At 41.3% G+C, this 17,575-nt stretch overlaps 1 protein-coding gene across 5 annotated transcripts in view; it reads left to right on the plus strand.

The window, feature by feature from the left end:
- The window catches only part of AMPH (amphiphysin), a 220,821-nt gene that overhangs the window by 188,884 nt on the left and 14,362 nt on the right, over positions 1-17,575 (plus strand). For 2 of the 5 annotated variants that reach the window (XM_041773239.1, XM_041773243.1), the window contains 2 exons: positions 2,101-2,157; positions 6,614-6,739. The exons of 1 other annotated variant lie outside the window; for it this stretch is intronic. In XM_041773239.1, the coding sequence (XP_041629173.1) occupies positions 2,101-2,157; positions 6,614-6,739 (183 nt within the window). The remainder of the gene's footprint in view (positions 1-2,100; positions 2,158-6,613; positions 6,740-17,575) is intronic. 2 more of the 5 variants (XM_041773241.1, XM_041773240.1) reach the window with 2 other exon arrangements.

Below are 17,575 nucleotides of genomic sequence, written 5' to 3' on the forward strand. Positions count from 1 at the left end.
TCTTCCATTTTCTTTGTTCTGTCATTCTGCCACATTCTCCATTTCCTATATTGGCTTCCTAGTTTAGTCTTCTAATCATTGTTTTTCCTTTTTTGGTTATCTTTCTTTACTTTCCAGCTCTTTCAATAGATTTGTCACTACTATTTTTTTTTTAATTTCCAAGAGCTCAGGATCCCTGGGTGGCGCAGTGGTTTAGCGCCTGCCTTTGGCCCAGGGCATGATCCTGGAGACCCAGGATCGAATCCCACATTGGGCTCCCGGTGCATGGAGCCTGTTTCTCCCTGTGCCTATGTCTCTGCCTCTCTCTCTCTCTCTGTGTGACTATCATAAAAAATAAAAAAATAAAGTAAAATTCAGATTATTTAAAAAAATTCAGATTAAAAAAAATTTCCAAGAGCTCTTTTTCCTTACTGAATATTAGTTTTTTAATAGCATCCTCTTCTTACATCATGTTATATCTCTGGAAATACTAATGATCGTGTCCATTTTTGAAGGTCATCTTACACTTAGTCTGTTTCTTCCACTTCCTTTTTTTTAACTATTCAGTTTTTCCCTTTAATACTTGAGACTTTCCCTAAACATCTGGTGGTCTTGTCTGTCTACTCAGATTTGAGAGGGGGATAATAAAAAGCTGACAGGAGACTTGTACAGGTAGGTAGAGCTCATTGACTAAACATACTGTTCTGGAATTTTCTGGTTCAGTTTTCCTGTTGAGGAGCCCCTGATGAAATTCTGGAGGCATATTTCTTGGGCTGGTGAAATCTCTAGCTTTTCTGGCCTCCTGTCTATGGGTATAACAGGAAGTGGTTGGGGAAGAAATTGGGAGCTGGAGGGAGGGGGTGTGGGCTCTCAGTATTTAAGTGCTCCCTTAAGGCTGCTACTTTTCTAATATGCCTGTGTTCCCCAGTCCAGAGGCCCTTTGTTTCAACCTCCACAGAAACAACGTCAAGGCTAGTGGTGGGGTCAAAGGATATTGCTTGGTTTTTGGATGCATGCTTGAGGTCTAGTTACTTTTTAACAGACTCACAACCAGTTCTCCATCTTTAGTATCACCCAGCTTCCATTTTTCTTGGTCCTCGTGTTTCTAATTTTTGATCCTTTGGGAGTTCTGAGTAATAAACTTGATTTGCTGTTGGCATTTCTCACATCACCTTAGGATACAGATTTTTTTGGAATCTGCCAAGTAACGTCTTCATTCATCTGTTCTTCAATTTCAAAATTGTGTTGCTCTTACCTTTTGTATTCTTTTTATGCTTATAGATTGATGCCTGTTTTTGATTTGCTTTATTAAATTCCCTTTATTGTTTAGTTTGGATTCAAGTAATTCCTCAATACAGCATCTTTAATCAACTGTCACTGTCTCATCTTTTCTTTTGGGGAGCTCTGATATCAAATTCTGTAGGTACTTTTTTTTTTTTTTTTTTTTCTGTCTTCAACTGGTCAGATTAACCAGGAATGGCTCTTCTGGTCTTCTGTCTGGTAGGTATAAGCCTGGCTACCAGCATAATGAGAGATGAATATTGTCTTAGAGATCACTGTTCCCTTAGATTTATTCCAGCTTGGTTTTATTTAAGTCAATGAATACATGGTATATAATTTTTAAGATATGGCTTATTATTAACCCATAGAAGTCACAGGCAGGTGATAGAGTAAGACTGAATTTTCAACATTCAAAAAATGTGAATTTGTAGCTGAGAGCCACTGAATTCTAATTCAGTTTAGATGTCCAGAAGAAAAGCTATAGAACAAAAATGAGCATGAGGTTTAAAAAAAAAAAAAAAAAAGAGCGTGAGCTCTTTGTTTTAATGACTCTTAACTGTACTAATGCGTGGTTTCATAGCTCGCATTTATGTTTAAGACATCTACTGTTAAAATTACTTTTGTATTATCTACTTTTCTGATTTAAAATAAAAGGAGACTTTAAAAAACTTTATGATGTATTTATTGATACAACTGATGGAAGCTAATTTAAATGATATCTTTGTCTTTCTTTCTTTCTTTCTTTCTTTCTTTCTTTCTTTCTTTCTTTCTTTCTTTTTTTCTTTCAGCAAATTAGCTGGAACTTTGATAAGTTTTCTTTTGTTTCCTCCCCAATTTCAGCCCCAGGACACTTCATTATTCACAATGCAGACAGACCAGAGCATGATCTGTAACTTGGTAAGCTGGCTTCAGTGTGTGTTTTTGGGAATGTTGTTAGTTACTCTTGAACGTTCTAGGGTTGATCATTCTAGGTTATCTAGAGCTTGAATATCCAGAATGTAGTTTCTGCAGCCCTTTCTTTTTTAGAAAATAGGAAGGAAAGCTGCTGAAAAATCTCACTGTGACTTTGATTTTAGTTGCTTCTATTTATAAAGGCACAGTGATCCCAGCAAAGACAAGACAAAACAAAACAAAAGCCTCCTACTTCCAGGCTTCGGTGGAGCCTTGTAAATCCATCAATGACATGGATGTTTCCACTTGAGTTTAATTTACTCCACAGGTTTAGAACTAAAACTGCCTCAAGAATTTATGCTTCAGGATAGATCCTTGCTTCTCCTTGAGCCTGAAACTATCTCTTTTCTCATCTCCTCCCTCCCCCGTGTGAGTCTTAGAAAGAAGTCTTGCATACTAGAGATGTGATTCCTCTGTTGCTGCCAAAGGACATGAGGGCAAAGCTTGGCTAGGGAGTGAGTAGGAGCAAACAGAATTACTCTAGGTGTTAGAGGAGATTCAGACAAGATTGTTGTTGCAGCTTTCATGGGAAAGCTTTTCCCTAGCACCTTACTAGGGATGTTGAAAGAAGAGGCCTTAAATAATGTCCCTTGTGAGCTTGGTGGCGGTGTGCTATACAGTTTGGGGCATTCACGAGGGTTATTTGTAGCTCACTGGCTTTCCCGTGGGAACAGGATATAATTATCCCAGCTCCTGGCTTTCACATTGGAAGCTAAGAATTGGATTTAAGTAGAATACATGTTTCTATTTAGATGATTTCACTTCTAAGTAAGGAGTTCTGTTCTGGGAAGTTTCTCTTTAAAGGTTACTTTAATATTTCTCAAAGGCTAGCCCATTGGTAATACCTCGTCCACCGATTTTCAGACTTTTGCATTTTGGGTAACCAGATGAGAGGGGGAGTCTGTGTGGCCTGCGAATAAAGATTTAAATATTTAAAATACAAATTATGTTGGTGTTGATAAGGGAGCCAGAGAGACTTATGTGTCATGTTCATTGGTAATTTTCAGACTGGGTGATGGAGTCAGGGTTATGCCAACACTGGAGCATGACATTTTTAATTATCAGTTGTGAATGGGTCAAGAGAAAAATGGAGGAATATTGCTATAAAAGGAAAGGCGGTGGATCATAATTAAACTCAGACCTATTACATGGAGGCAAAGGTCCAGGCATAGAATCCAGTGGTTTTTAAGTTTCTTAAAACATCTTCCTACTGCTCACATCTTGTCGTAGGAGCTTCTGTTGCCTGCTCTTCTCTTCTTTGGGTATGTGTGCTCTGAAGTAGACATTTTACACCTTCTTTCCTTTGAGGAACTTAACCTTGTCATGCCCAGTCTTGCAGATACTGGTAACATTGGCTAAGCCATGTGGGGAACTAGGAAATCATAGTAAATGCACATCTCCCACTGAGTGGTGATTCTGTAGGCTCTTCCCAGGAGCAGGACAGTTTCCCAACGTTTCGTTCATTGACTGGTCTGAGCAAGGTGAAGGTTGAAGTTAGCAGGTCAGCTGTACATCTCTCCAGTCTGCATCTTATGGCCCCATAGCACATCCCTTGTGTACAAGTTTAAACTCTGCAAACCTTGCTCAGGTCTCAGTTACCTCTATGGCCCTTTGCAGTTCTCACTAAATCAGCTCTCCCAAGTTTGGAGAAGCAGGACTTGAAGGCAAGTGCTATACTGGAATGTGACCAGACTATTAACCCCACTCCCAACCCATATCCTTTGTATGTAACGACCTGCTTTCCATCTTATGACAGATGATACTGGAAAATGTGCAGGAAGGCTGCACATCTCATTTTGTTCTAAAGGAAGAATTCCATTTCTGTGTATCAGAGTTAAAACCATTGTGATATCCTGCTCCCACCAAAAAATTTAGAATATACTTTTCCTTTGAATGTGTAATGATGACCTCCTGGCCCAAGAAAACAATAAGAAATGATCACCAGCGCTCCTAAATGGGTATGGCGTGGTATCAATCCATTTGCAAGGTATGTTACAGGAGGCATCTTGTAGAAAAAAAGTGGTAGAAGCAGGGCATAGTTCTGACAGGACTACTTTAGATTATCCCACAAGATGTGGTTCACGATTTACCTTGGCTTTTCTTCTGTCTTGACAAAAAAGTTACAATTTTACATTATCTTAGAGGAATAGAGGGGTGACTTCTGTTTTTAAGTTGGAATAGTTGATTTTTATGTATAATCATGCTATCATGTTTCACCCTTACTCATCGTTGAGTGAGTTATGCTTGCCTCCCTAGAATTTAAGTTGTTAAATTGCAGAGCTGTATTGTAGTATCTAGTGTGATATTATAAGACAGGGGAAATGTTGTGACTTGTAGGGACATAACCAATCCTACGTTCTCTTCATACTATGCTTCTGTTGTTTTGTCTGATTTTAGCAAGCAAACACAATTCAGCTCATATCCAAAACCACTTACTTATTCTGGTCTTATAAAAAACTTCAAAATTTTTTCTGGACTTCCAAGAAGCCCAAGCTCTGACGCAGATTTTTTTTTTCATTTTAAGTTATCTTTGTATTTATTTAATGTACCACGATATATGTATTTGACTCCTATGTTGAAACTTCTCTTGGCTCCTTATCTGGCTTCATGCTTTCTTCTTATACACTCAGCTCACAGGGGGACAGCTCTCTGCATATGGATTTCTTGGTGCTTTGTCAAATTACCCTTGCTTTCCTTGTTGTGTCGGTCATTTGAAACCATCCTCTCATAGCAAATCACCTTGATTTCCAAATTGTTAAGGTTATATCCTGAGCGCTTACACGGTATCTCTTCGCTGCTCTGAAACCGTGTTCTGTTGCAAAGATAATTCTTTTTGAACAATAAAAGTGAAATCTTTTCCCATAAAAAACTCCTGAAAGTATATTAGAGCAAATTTTATCTCATCCTTTCTTAAAAATTGTGTCAGATCACCCCATAAAGGTTATAAAAGCCCATAAAAATATCAAATCTCTGCACACTTATCTACCAGCGTGTCCTTTCTTTTTTATTATGCCCTTTAAAGGGAAGGGCGGTGTGTGATCAAGGCAGGAGTCACAATGGACGGTTTGATGGGGGGCACAAGAGAATAATTTTGTGTGTTTATCCAACACTAAGCCATTCGTTACTCATTTCCTATAATCTCAGCAAAGTGTTCCCATCCCTTCTATATGGAACTTGTCATGTGCACCCACCTCTGTGGGCAGATGTGTGTGAGAGAGCTAGGGGAGATTTTTCACTGCTTCTGGTGAAAGTCTGACAAAAGTTAACCAATTTCTCCAATCACAGGATCTATTGGAGACTTCTTACTACTCCAGGAAAGCACTTTTCAGCTTTCTTACAGTTTCAGTGTCCTGATGAAAAAGAACCTTAATGTGCCTTCTAATGGCCACCCATCTAGTGAAGTGATACTGCTAAATACATATGCTTACATTAGTCCAAATTGAAAAAGAGGGAACATTTTCAGTAGCTGTGGTGACAGGCAGTGGCTGTGGTATTTTTGATGGCCTGTGGCCTGTTGTTGCTTAATATTGATCATTTTAAAACTAACAAAGTCTGGAGCTAAGAGTCCAGAGGCTCGATTCAGCGTATAATTGGAGGATGTCTATGAGTAAAGGTCACAGTGGGATGCAAAGACCCGACTCTTGTCCACACAATTAGAATAGTCTAATTGGTACCAGAGAATACCACCCTGTGGTTCTTTACAGAACTAGCTTATTATATGAAAGGAAATGGATTGCTAAGGATCTGTTGGGGCTGGGGGGAGAAGCGGAACAAGAAACTATATGAAGCATCTGTGGAAAGTATCTGTGATTGGGGTGGCTACTGGCCAGGTAGCTGGGCCTGCTCCTCCCAGCCAGGGCAGTGGCACAATGACTTCATAAGGACCTATCCATGCAGACTGATGCATTTTGATATGAATATTGGGGTGGCCTCTCCATTTTGGGTACAGTGCATGTAAGCAGAACTGGGAGGTCCCAGAACCATGCACCTCTGAGCTCTTCCTCCCTCCATTCAACCAGCAAAGGTGGGGCACTCCTAGGATTTCCTCTCTCTCTCTCTCTCTCTCTCTGTTAAATAGTAGAGGGTACCATTTGAGGATCTCTTACAGATGTCATAAAGTTACAAGTAAGTACAACAAGTAGTCAAAATGGTAAGTCTTTGTCTAACTTCAGGGAAAATTATGATGCTCAGTGGTGCTAAAGACCAGTTTAATAGGAGTTCATTCCTAGACTTTTCAGTTAAGGGCTTATGAGGCCAAATGTGGGGCTTTCTTCCTACACAGATTTAATGAAGTTAGTTGCCTATTGGATGACGAAGAAAGTCTTAATTGTCCGGTATCTGTGATGTTATCCATTCACATGTTGAATCTTTTTCCTCTAACGCTCAAAACAAACAATCAAAGGCTGAATCTGAGCAGGCTCCCCCCACAGAGCCGAAAGCAGAGGAGCCCCCTGTCGCTGCTGCACCTGCTGTTGGGCTGGACTCTGGACTGGACACCCAGGCTGAGGAGCCAGTGGAGGGGGCAGTGGTGAGCACCGCCCCCCCTCCCACCCTCCACCTGCCTCCCCTGCCACAGTCCTGCTCATCTCATGATCTCATTTCTCCCTTCCCATCCATGCTTCACTTGGGCCAAATCACCTCCTAATCTGCCATGACTCCCCAGGTTCAAATAGCCTATGTGTCTTTGACAGTGAAACTTCATTGTCTTTCATGGTTTTGAAAGGAAGTGATCTAGAGGCCCGATCTTATGAACTAGAGAGAAATGTCATGTAGCCACAGGCTTGGTTCTCAAATAAGGATGCCCTCATTCTTTTCTGAGACTCTCCCATTCATGGTAGTTAAGATTGTAGACCTCACAAATAAGCAGCCTTGTTAATGCTATGCTCCACATGGGATGGCTAGAGATGGGCCTTCTGGGGAAAGTAAGGGACCAATCTGCAGGGGATAAACAGAGGATAATAACTTTGTTGGTTGTGTCTACATACTGATTTCTTATAATGCTAGCTTTGTAAATTGGTTAAGTCCTGATGAAGGATTGAAATCCTATATTAAAAATCCTTGAATCTATAAAGATTCCTGTGTGTACAACCATTTCCTCAAGGTCATGTCTGGTGTTGGCTCTTTTAATAAGAGGAACCTTGAGGATATATTTTATGCAAGGGTGAAGGCCCTTTGTCTGCTTAGAAACCTGCTCTTACCCCTGCTCCATGCACCCATATACCACACCACATCACAAACTGGCATGAACTCTGTGTGTGCCATGTTGAATTGGGTAGTTTAACCTTCCTGGAAGTGTAGGATAATACTAAGGAAACTTTAATCCAAATACTCATGGAGGGGCACTGGGGTTGCTCAGTGGTTTGGGCGTCTGATCTCAGCACAAGTCTTGATCTCAGGGTCATGAGTTCAAGCCCCACTTTGGGCTTCATGCTGTGTGTGGGGCCTACTTAAAAAAAATACTCATGGAGAATGGAATTCAGTTTGTTTATGAAATACAGTTAAAATGTCTCCGAAGACTCTCAGTCTGGTCACCATTTCCTACAGTCTTTATGGAATCTGTACAAAGATGAAAACCAGTCTCCCTTACCCCCAAAATAACATTGACTAGATTAGGTAACTAGAGAAATTAAAGTTACATTTCTTGCTATTATTTGTTGTGTTATTTTATCAGGAAGGGGGTAGGTCATCTGTCAAATCTATAGTTTATTAATAGAGTAGAAAAATAAATAATAGGGCAAGATAGTGATGGGAAATACAGATTAAGAATGACTCAAGCAAAAATGCTCATGCTTTCCATTTAAAGATACAGAGTTGGACCAAGTTCTATAGGGAAAACAAGAAATGTGTTCTGCTAGGTTGAGTCCCTCTTGGAAGGCTGCTTGCTTGGACTCTCGATTGGAGAGGGCTGAGGCTTCAGGCTCCAGTGTTCACCTTTTCTCCCAGATACCCTGGTGATCTCCTTAACTCAGTGCAGAAGGGGACTTTTCATTTGGTGTCAGACTGCGATCTGCCCTCCCAACTTAGCTTTAAGATTATGTAAATACCAAAGGAAGGGAATCTACAGTTGATTTTGTTTTACAACTCTTATAATTAAGAAAGAGATTCGATTTTGGAAAGAATATGGATGATACCAAGGAATTAGAAAGATATTGATGAGGTTCAGATGTTGGTTTAGAAATTGCTTTGGTTCCAAAAAGTTCTTATCGAATTTCTATTTTGAGTAGCAGCACAGATTTCACCCTCAACAGTGCTTTTAAACTACATTGATTCCGTGGCCCAGACTACTCATTGTAAGGCTTAATGCCAAAATATCCAGGGTTTTGAGCAAAGCTGTTTGATGTACAGTAGACAGGGGGTGTGAAATAGATGAGCTCATGTGTTAAAAGTGTGCTGGAATGGTGATTGTCCATGATGACCTCCCTGAGGGCCCTGCCTGTGTACCTTGCACTCCTATCCTTATTTTACCAGACATATAGCAATAGGTTTTTGTTTTTTTCAGAATCCAAATTCATTGGTTTTCCAGTAAACAATATTAATAGCCACTCATCATTAAGTAGCTACTGTATCATACCTACTATAAAGATTTATAATCTTTTTAACCAAGGGTGATTTTAAGAATTTAAGAAAGATATTTAGCAAAATGTATGGATCAACCGTCACTAAAGCCAGCTTCCCTGATTGTGGGTGAGGAGATATTTGGCAGCATTCTTCATTCTGGAAATACTTGTCTCCTAAAGCTTCTAAGTGAACTTTAGAGAATAAAACAGTTGGATTCCTTGTGAAATATAAGGCAATTTGGGGAGTCTTATGAAGGATTCAGGCACCTTCTAAGATCCAGAGGTTTATGTAAGAACAGCAGGTACATACAGCCCACCTGTGAGCCACTCTCTCTGAGGAGAAAAAACTTGAGTAGTTCACGTCTCCATTCTCATACAGTCTAAACAAAAATAGTACAAGAAGGCAGCTTACCTCTGCTTGCCTAACACTCCTCAAAGGTGGCTACCATACACTTAAGAGACTACCATTACACAGAATATATTCTTGTTCTCTAATGTAGATTTAAAGCTTCTTTCTTTCTGGTCATAATAATCTAAGATAATGTTAGGGTTATTTTTTTTTAAAGAAAGGTCTCCTCCTTTGCTATATGTGTGATATTTAGTGTGAAGACATTAAAAAAAAATCCACATTGTGTCCTGGGCATTAATTAATGAGTTGGCTATGGCTGTCATAAGTCAGGATTGGGTTGCCATGACCTTCTAAGGTCATCCTTTTTGCTGCCAAACTGTCACCACACAGTTCTTATTTCCAGTCTTGACAGTGCATTTTGTCTGAGGTGAAGTTTGTGGTGGTTTTGTTTTAAAAAAAAAAAAAAGCAAATGTAATTTCAAAATTAGGAAATTTTAACAAAGAAACCTGGGGCTTTCAAGAAAAGTAACTATTACGTTTTTGTTTGTTGTTTGATTCCGCTCATATCTAATGTCTTTAGTTTTTCCCTGCAATACTAAATTGCATCTGTGTTTCTATAGGATGTGTTTTAAAAGCCAGCACTTGTTTCTTGTCCAAATGTTTCCATGTTATATAAGCAATGAAAATCATCTTGGGAAAACAAATGATTAATATTTGTCTCAGATATATACCAGAGGGCAGCCTGGGTGGCTCAGCGATTTAGCGCTGCCTTTGGCCTAGGGTGTGATCCTGGAGACCCGGGATCGAGTCCCGCATCGGGCTCCCTGCATGGAGCCTGCTTCTCCCTCTGCCTGTGTCTCTGCCTCTCTCTCTCTCTCTCTGTGTCTCTCATGACTAAATGAATAAAATCTTAAAAAATATATATATACCAGAGAATTAGGTTAAGAGTCAGATAATGATTTTTACCCACAGTTATTCCATTTTGTTGTAGAGAATCACGGTCTAATTTTTTCTAAATTTCTGGAAGCTCCTGTATTTTGCTCTGTGTGAGCTGGACCAATACCTCCCCCCCTCCCCATTATTTCTAAAGAAATACACTGCAATTAACTTTAGAGTTAGCATCATTTCTAAACCATAAGTGGGGAAAAGATCAAGGTAAAGATGTTTTTAGGATTGGTGGAGAGTCCTGGAAGATGAAACACTGACCTATTATTTTGGGGACTACTTTTGGTTTTGCTGTGTTTTGTTTTTTTGAAAAGTCACCAGACTGAAGTTGACTTGTCAAGACCAATTTAAACCACCAAATATATATCTATGTGTCAGACACAGTCTATGAATTCATCTTGCTAGGATTTCTGTAGGCTTGAATAGAAGGCATGTGCTAGTTTCCTCCTTCATTTAGTTGACAAATATAATTTGAGTCCTCTCTAGATGTCACGCTTTGTTCTGGATCTAGGGGAGACAGTGATGCAGGCAGTAGACAAGGCTCCTACAAACATAGACTGGTGGTGGAGGAGGCCAAGACTACACAGTAGTCGGGATTTCCTCTGTGATGGTCACCGGTATGGGAGAAAGCACTTGAGTTTTCTCCTCGTGTGGAAAACATGAGATCTGGGGCTCCCACTACGCCTCCAGGTATGAACTCCCAATAGGTCAGAGGAAGACATAGAAGATCACAGGAAACCAGAGGAGCTTGATTGCTTGTCTGCCCTTCATGATTATAGAATTATGTCCAAACTCAAAGTGTTCACTCAGAACCACATAGGAAATCTTGTGGTTTGGCTTGACATTTTTTACTTTTTGGCTTGACATTTTTATTTACATTTTTAAAATTTATATTCAATTTACCAACATATTTTTAACAGGGCTTTGGTTGTAATTAACCGAGATAAAGAACCAAAAACCAAAAAAAAAACAAAAAATTCACCCCCAAACCCCTCCCCTAGTCTCTCTTCTTAGTGTACGTTGGCTGAATTCATAAGCCCACACAGAAACCATTCCTGGCCAGCCTGTGTAAGACCAGACCCATTCATGGGGCACCTGGATCCTCTGTGGTTGAGCGGCTGCTTTCAGCTCAGGTCCTGATCCTGGGATCCTGGGATCAAGTCCCCCATGGGGCTCCCCACAGGGAGCCTGCTTCTCCCTCTATCTGTGTCTTTGCTTCTCTCTGTGTCTCTCATGAATAAATAAATAAAATCTTAAAAACAGAAGATCAGACCCATTCAGATGTTCAAAAGACAGCTCTACTTAGATAACAGTGCCTACCTCACAGCCTCTCCTGTAAGCATCGATCGCAGTCGCTGCCCCTATATCAGAGTTAGAGATGGAAGAGCCTTAGAGACGTCTTTAACTGGCTCATCCCTCTCACTCCGTGGATGACAATGCTGAGCTTTATGTAGACCGAGGATAATGTGGAGGTGAGGACCCAGACCAGTGAGTGTTACCATCCTGCCTCCACTTCTTGCTCTTTCTTGTTCATTCTATCCTCTCAGCTCCTCCACGGCAGAAGGGCCCTTACACTGGACCACTCCTGGTGAGTGGACACCATCTGGAACCCTATCCTATGTATGATCAGGCGAAACAAAACCCAGCTCATTCTGATCCAAGAAATTTTCTCTGACAAATTGCCTTCCTTTCCCACAAGTCTCAGTCGGCTCAGATGCTTTCTTTGAGACTCACTTCGTGTGGCCTGAAGTGGAAGGCAGTGTGGCTAGAACAACCATGAGGGAATAAGGCTAAAGGAGACAGGGACCATATTGTAATAGTGGACAGCACTGAGCGCTAGTGGTTGACGTGCATTTTTTTCACAGCAGCCCCAGGAAATAGGCTTTATTTCTGTATTGTTGCCCCATTTTACAGGTCAAGGAAACCGAGACACAGTTTCGGTGGTTTAACAGAGATCACACACCCAGAAAATGGTAACATGAAATTAAATCCTGGCACTTCAATCCATAGAGAGCCAGCCCCTGACTGCACCAGATGGCTATGTTTCCAAAAAGAGCAGGATTTATGAAAGTCCATTTGTAGACCAGTTTCACATAACATCTAACTAAAGCCATTGAGGTCACAGCTAGGCTGAAATCTGTCCACGCTGACACCGACACATCCTACAACTCGGTGGCCATTCCTGTTTTGTTGCTGAAGGGTCAGAGTGGAAGCAGAAATGCTTGTGCAGCCTCAGCCGTGAGCTCCTCAGGAGGAAAGTGTGTCCTAATCCCCCACTTTCGATGTAAAGCAAGTATTTATGAGGATGTAATAGGAAGACTCCTGAATGGAGAGTCTGGAGAACTCGTTCCTTGGCTAACCAGCAGGGTGGCCTTGGGGAAATCATTTTCCCCTTCTCTGCCACTTTTCTCTCTTCTAAGAATGCTGTACCTGTTAAACTGGATGTTCTCTTCCCATGTTCAAAAATCGACAACTTATCACATTAAAAAATTAAGGATTTCCAAATCCCTTGTGATACTTGCTAGGCAATAGCTGACAGATCACCCCGGAGCAGGTTTTGCTTACTGATGCCATGAGCTGTTCAAAGGCTACAAAAACAGAGGGTCAGTAGTCAGGGTCTTTCAAATGCCACTGTCGGCTGCCTACCAGTCCTCAGGAGTCAGGCCATTTCATCATCTGGGCGCATTCCAGGCTGCCCAGAAAGGTGCATGTGGTTTTTGGCAGGGTCAGGGTTGGGAGTTTTGCCAGCAGACCATGATGACATTTAGGTGATTTGCAGATCACCATTTTTGATCTGGTCTCTGGCCATATCTGGCAGCCCAGCCTCCTTCTGCCAACCCAAGCCTGGGCCACTCACAAGAAAGCAATCCGAGCAGTGGCAACAAATGCTTTTTCGTATTACCCAAAGATACGTGGCCCGCAAGGTGATTGGTTCCTTGCACCGGAAAGGCATTTCCCTTAAACAGCCTTTTAAGCTGAGGCTGTCCCTTGTGGCTTGGCTACTTTGGAAACTAGTACTTGCTCATGTCCCCAGCTCTGAGAGTGTGCAACACACCATATTCACCTTCACTTTGAAAGAGAAACCCACCTTTCCAATCCACTTCTCTCATAGACTTTGCAAATAAATATCTAATTAAAACTTCAGTGTCCTAATGTGTATCACTGTTGGATAGTCTGCCGTGGCCTGGAAGGCCCGATGAGCCAGAAATTCATTAACTTTGACATTTCTGCAGAAATTCTGCAGAATTTTCAAAGGAAGATATGGAGCCAATGCTGACAGGTGTTGCCGTGGCAACCGTGCTGCCAGCCACCTAGCCAAGCCGCGGTGGGACCCGGCTGCTGCAGGTTCATGATGGCAGTTAAGGCAATACTCAGGGAGTAGATTGGAAAAAAAAGATAATTGAGATGAAGGTCAAGGGGAAGAAAACCACTAACCTCCTTTATGAGAAGGGGACACCCATAGATATATCAAATGAATTTTGTAATACCAGGTGCCACCTTGCAAAGGAGCACCATTGGAGGCTCGGTGCTCCGTGGGAGGGCCCAGCTCTGCAGTCCTGCTGGAGGAAAATGAGGACCTGAGCTGTTTAAGTAGAGTTTGTGTACTGGCCACCAGCCTGTGTCTTTGGGGCTGTGATGATGCTAGCTGCCTCTTAGGCTTTTCTTAAAAATGCATCTGACAGAAAATCCTCTATTTCCATAGAAATGCATGGATCTTCAGGCAAGTCGAGGGCTCAGGTTAGATCCAGATTAAGGGATGGGCAGGAAAAGCCAAGGGTGGCCTGTGATCAGGATTGCCCTGGGATATTTATCTCCCTTTGTTCCTTCCCAAAGGGACTGAGAGGTCACTCCCGCTCCCATTCTGATGAGTGCAAGAGTCAGAACTAACAGTCAGATCCCCAGTTCTCTCGGATTCCGTGGTAGTCTCTTCTGTCCTGTTCCCTTACTGGGAAAATGGCGGCATTGGGTCAGATGAGCTCTGTGGTCCTTCCAGCTTTGGGATCATTTTCATCTGTCACCTGTGAACCCAGGTACCAATTTCTAAGTCTGCAGTGCAGTGGATAAAGCCAGGAGATGGTTGGTCTTCTGACTTGCCATTCCGTACAGACCTTTCTAAACAATGAATCTGTGGGAAAATGGGCAAAACACTGTCCTACCAACCACTTCTCATTATCTTTCTATCATGTAATTAGCTCTTAATTGAGAGGGATTTTATGACATGGTTGCTTAGGTACCCAATCATGCATGTAAATGAGTATTTTAATTGTAATCTACGAATCTCATTTTAAAGAGTAACATTCAAAGACTGTAAGTGGATGCAGTATAGTTTATGAAATTCCACTCGCTCACGTTCTTTATCAAGAGTCCGTGCTTGGGGTTGACAGTAGGAAGCAGTGGGTCCATGACTCAGTTTGCCAAGAAGGGACCGTTAAGACAGGAATAGTCACCCCACCGGCCAGCCCAACAGAAGAAACCAGGCTTGAGTTGAAGTTGTCCCCATTTTTCTAGTTGAAGGAATTCCTGCGTGCGGATCATAAGAAATCACCAACAAAAGGCAGAATTAATGAGGGACTAACATCTGAATATATTCTTTTAAAATTTTAAATTCACGGGCACCTGAGCAGCTCAGTTGGTTAAGGGTCTGCCTTCGGCTCAGGTCGTGATCCCAGGGTCCTGGGACCTAGCGACCTGTCGGGCTCCCTGACTAGCTGAGAGTCTGCTTCTCCCCCAGACCCTCCCCCTTCTGGTTCTCTTTCTTTCTCCCTCAAATAAATAAATAAACAAAATGTTTTTAAAAAATTAAAATAAAGATTTAAATTCAGAATTTATAAGAAAGTCCTAGGAGCATTTCAATTGAGGGAAAGAATATGTTACCAAAGAGCAATCAGGTGGACCTCAGACTTGCCCTCCCGAGTGCTAAAGCTCAGGAGCTGTTGGAAAGCCTCCCAGACCTTGAACACATACAGAAAATCACATTGTGGCAGTTTTACCCCAAGCGAGTGTAGTTGGTCACATGTGAGAGCAACAGAGAGATACTATCAAATATAGAATCACCATAGAATTTCTCAAAAACATTTTATGAAGATATTTTGTGATAGATTGAAAGATGACTCAAAGTCAACATGGAGGGACAGAGTAAAGCAAATGTAATGTGTAAATTGGAGATCCCAGGTAGTATGTTCTTGGATGTTCACTATAGGATTTTTTTTTATTTTCCTTATATTGACTGTTAACATAATAACGTGATGGGCAAAAATTCAAAAACAGTCCTCAGTAGAGACATTATAAATGAATAAAGGGATTAGTGTTTAGTATTTAAATTATTTAAATGTATAGTCTAAGCAATTGCTATGAATATGGTTATAAACCAAGATCTTCCTTCGGAAGGAACATTTTATAACATTTAAAAACTAGAAACCAAGTAGTGTTCAGTGACATAAATGTTAAATATGTTGTCAAATAGAAAAAACAATAAGGTACAAACTACATAGGCTATTGATATAATTTTTCTAAGAAACATGATCCCTGTGTTATAAAATAGACAATAAAGTCCCACTAGGCACAGAAAAGGAAGGAAAACAAATATGTGAAAATGTTATTTCTTTTGTTATCTTTAAACCCACAGTATCCATTATTTTTTAATCAGAGAAATACCTGTTTTCAGTTCAAACTACCTGATAGATATTTATGAAATTTATACTCGGGTTAGCCTCACCCAGACCAGTGCTTCTCAGGCATTGTTCAGAGCTCACATTGCCAAGAAAACAATGAGTAACTAAAATTAGTCACTAAATTACACAAAGCCCAAAGATTACAAATTCTCCTGCAGCCAATCACTACTCTTTTTTTTTTTTTAAAGATTTTATTTATTCATGAGAGACACGGAGAGAGAGTCAGAGACACAGGCGAAGGGAGAAGCAGGCTCCCTTGTGGGGAGCCCAATGCAGGACCCCATCACAGCACCCCAGGATCACAACCTGAGCCAAAAGCAGATGGTTAACCACCGAGCCACCCAGGTGCTCCCCAGTAACTATTCTTACTTGTCCAGAGCCTGGGTGCCTGTTGACTTGCTCTCACGGCACCATCTCCTGGAAGGCTTGGCCCTTTTGTGTCATCGTGTTGTGTCTCCCTATTTTGCAGGATACACAGGCCATTCTTAGTTTGCCTTCATTTCATCCCACCTTCAGAAATTTTCCTAACAGGTGTTTGGAAGGACTGTGACATGAATGCCATGACCACATCGCTTTCCATCAAGGAGATTGTTGGGGCAAAAGTTGAAGAAAGCAGTAGGATCTGTGTGGTGTGATAAAGTGAGAACCATTCACCTTCCCAAAGATGTCCCATACTGATCCTGAGGTTTGTGTGATGTGCGTGCAAATTGCCAATAGTCTGTGCCCCATGGGCCTTGTGAATACGGTAAACATGTGTCCGAGGGCAGGGAGAACTTTTTTTATGTCTCTTTGCATTAAATGTTTCCCACCATAAATACATTTGGGCAACAAACAGTACTGTTTTGGCAGAAGGTAATGGTGTTTCCCTTAACATTTGGAAGGACGAGAAAAAATGAACCACCTTGAATGTCAAAGGCTTGAAATACTTTCAGTGGTTTTGGTCCTCTGGTCTCCCCGATGACACTTAAAAAACAAACAAACAAACAAACAAAAAACTCTGCAAATAGTCGTGACTCATTGTGGTTTTTCGTAGCAGGTGTAACATTTCCGGTAGCAAGCAGAGTCCAGAAAATGTTTTCCGTTTCTCAATCTACAAATAGCTAACAAGTTGGAATCCATAAAAATAATAAGAAAAAGAGGGATAATTGTCAACTGAAAATTTCGGTCTGTCTCTGATTTGATCTGCAGCTAACACCTAATCTGAGCAAGTGGGAGTCCTGTTTCCTGTTGTGTTTTTATGTTGTTCTGTTACTACAGTTAGTAGATATGCGTTGGAAATATTTTGGCAAGAGCAGAACATGTGCTACAGGTTCTAGACATTAAGGGAAGATTGGGGGATGCCTGGGTGGCTTAGAGGTTGAGCGTCTGCCTTCGGTCCAGGGTATGATCCTGGGGTCCCGGGATCGAGTCCCATATCAGGCTCCCTGTATGGAGCCTGCTTCTCCCTCTGCCTGTGTCTCTCATGAATTAAATAAATAAAATCTTTAAGAAAATAAAGGGAAGGTTGGGGACCCCTGATTTTCAGAGCAGTTCGTTCTGGAGGCAGAAAGATAGGGAATACAGGTAGCAGACAGTCCTTCTCTGTTTCTGTAATATTCTTAAGGCCTGTAAAATCAAAATGTTGTATTTGGCTAGAGAAACAGGAATTCATTGCTAGTGAACCCTAAGAAGGGAGGGATGTTTATTTCTTCCCTTTTCCAAGTAGGCCATTCGAAGCGCTGGCCTTTCCTCTCTGTAGTCAAAGTGCCAGTTCCCTTAGCCCCTCGCCTTTACTCGCATTGCTAATTTCAGTCCTTTGGTGATTTTTATTGGCCATCATCCCTCCATCCCTTTTTGTGTAT

Source organism: Vulpes lagopus, chromosome 11, assembly GCF_018345385.1.
Source record: "Vulpes lagopus strain Blue_001 chromosome 11, ASM1834538v1, whole genome shotgun sequence".
Lineage (NCBI taxonomy): Eukaryota > Metazoa > Chordata > Mammalia > Carnivora > Canidae > Vulpes > Vulpes lagopus.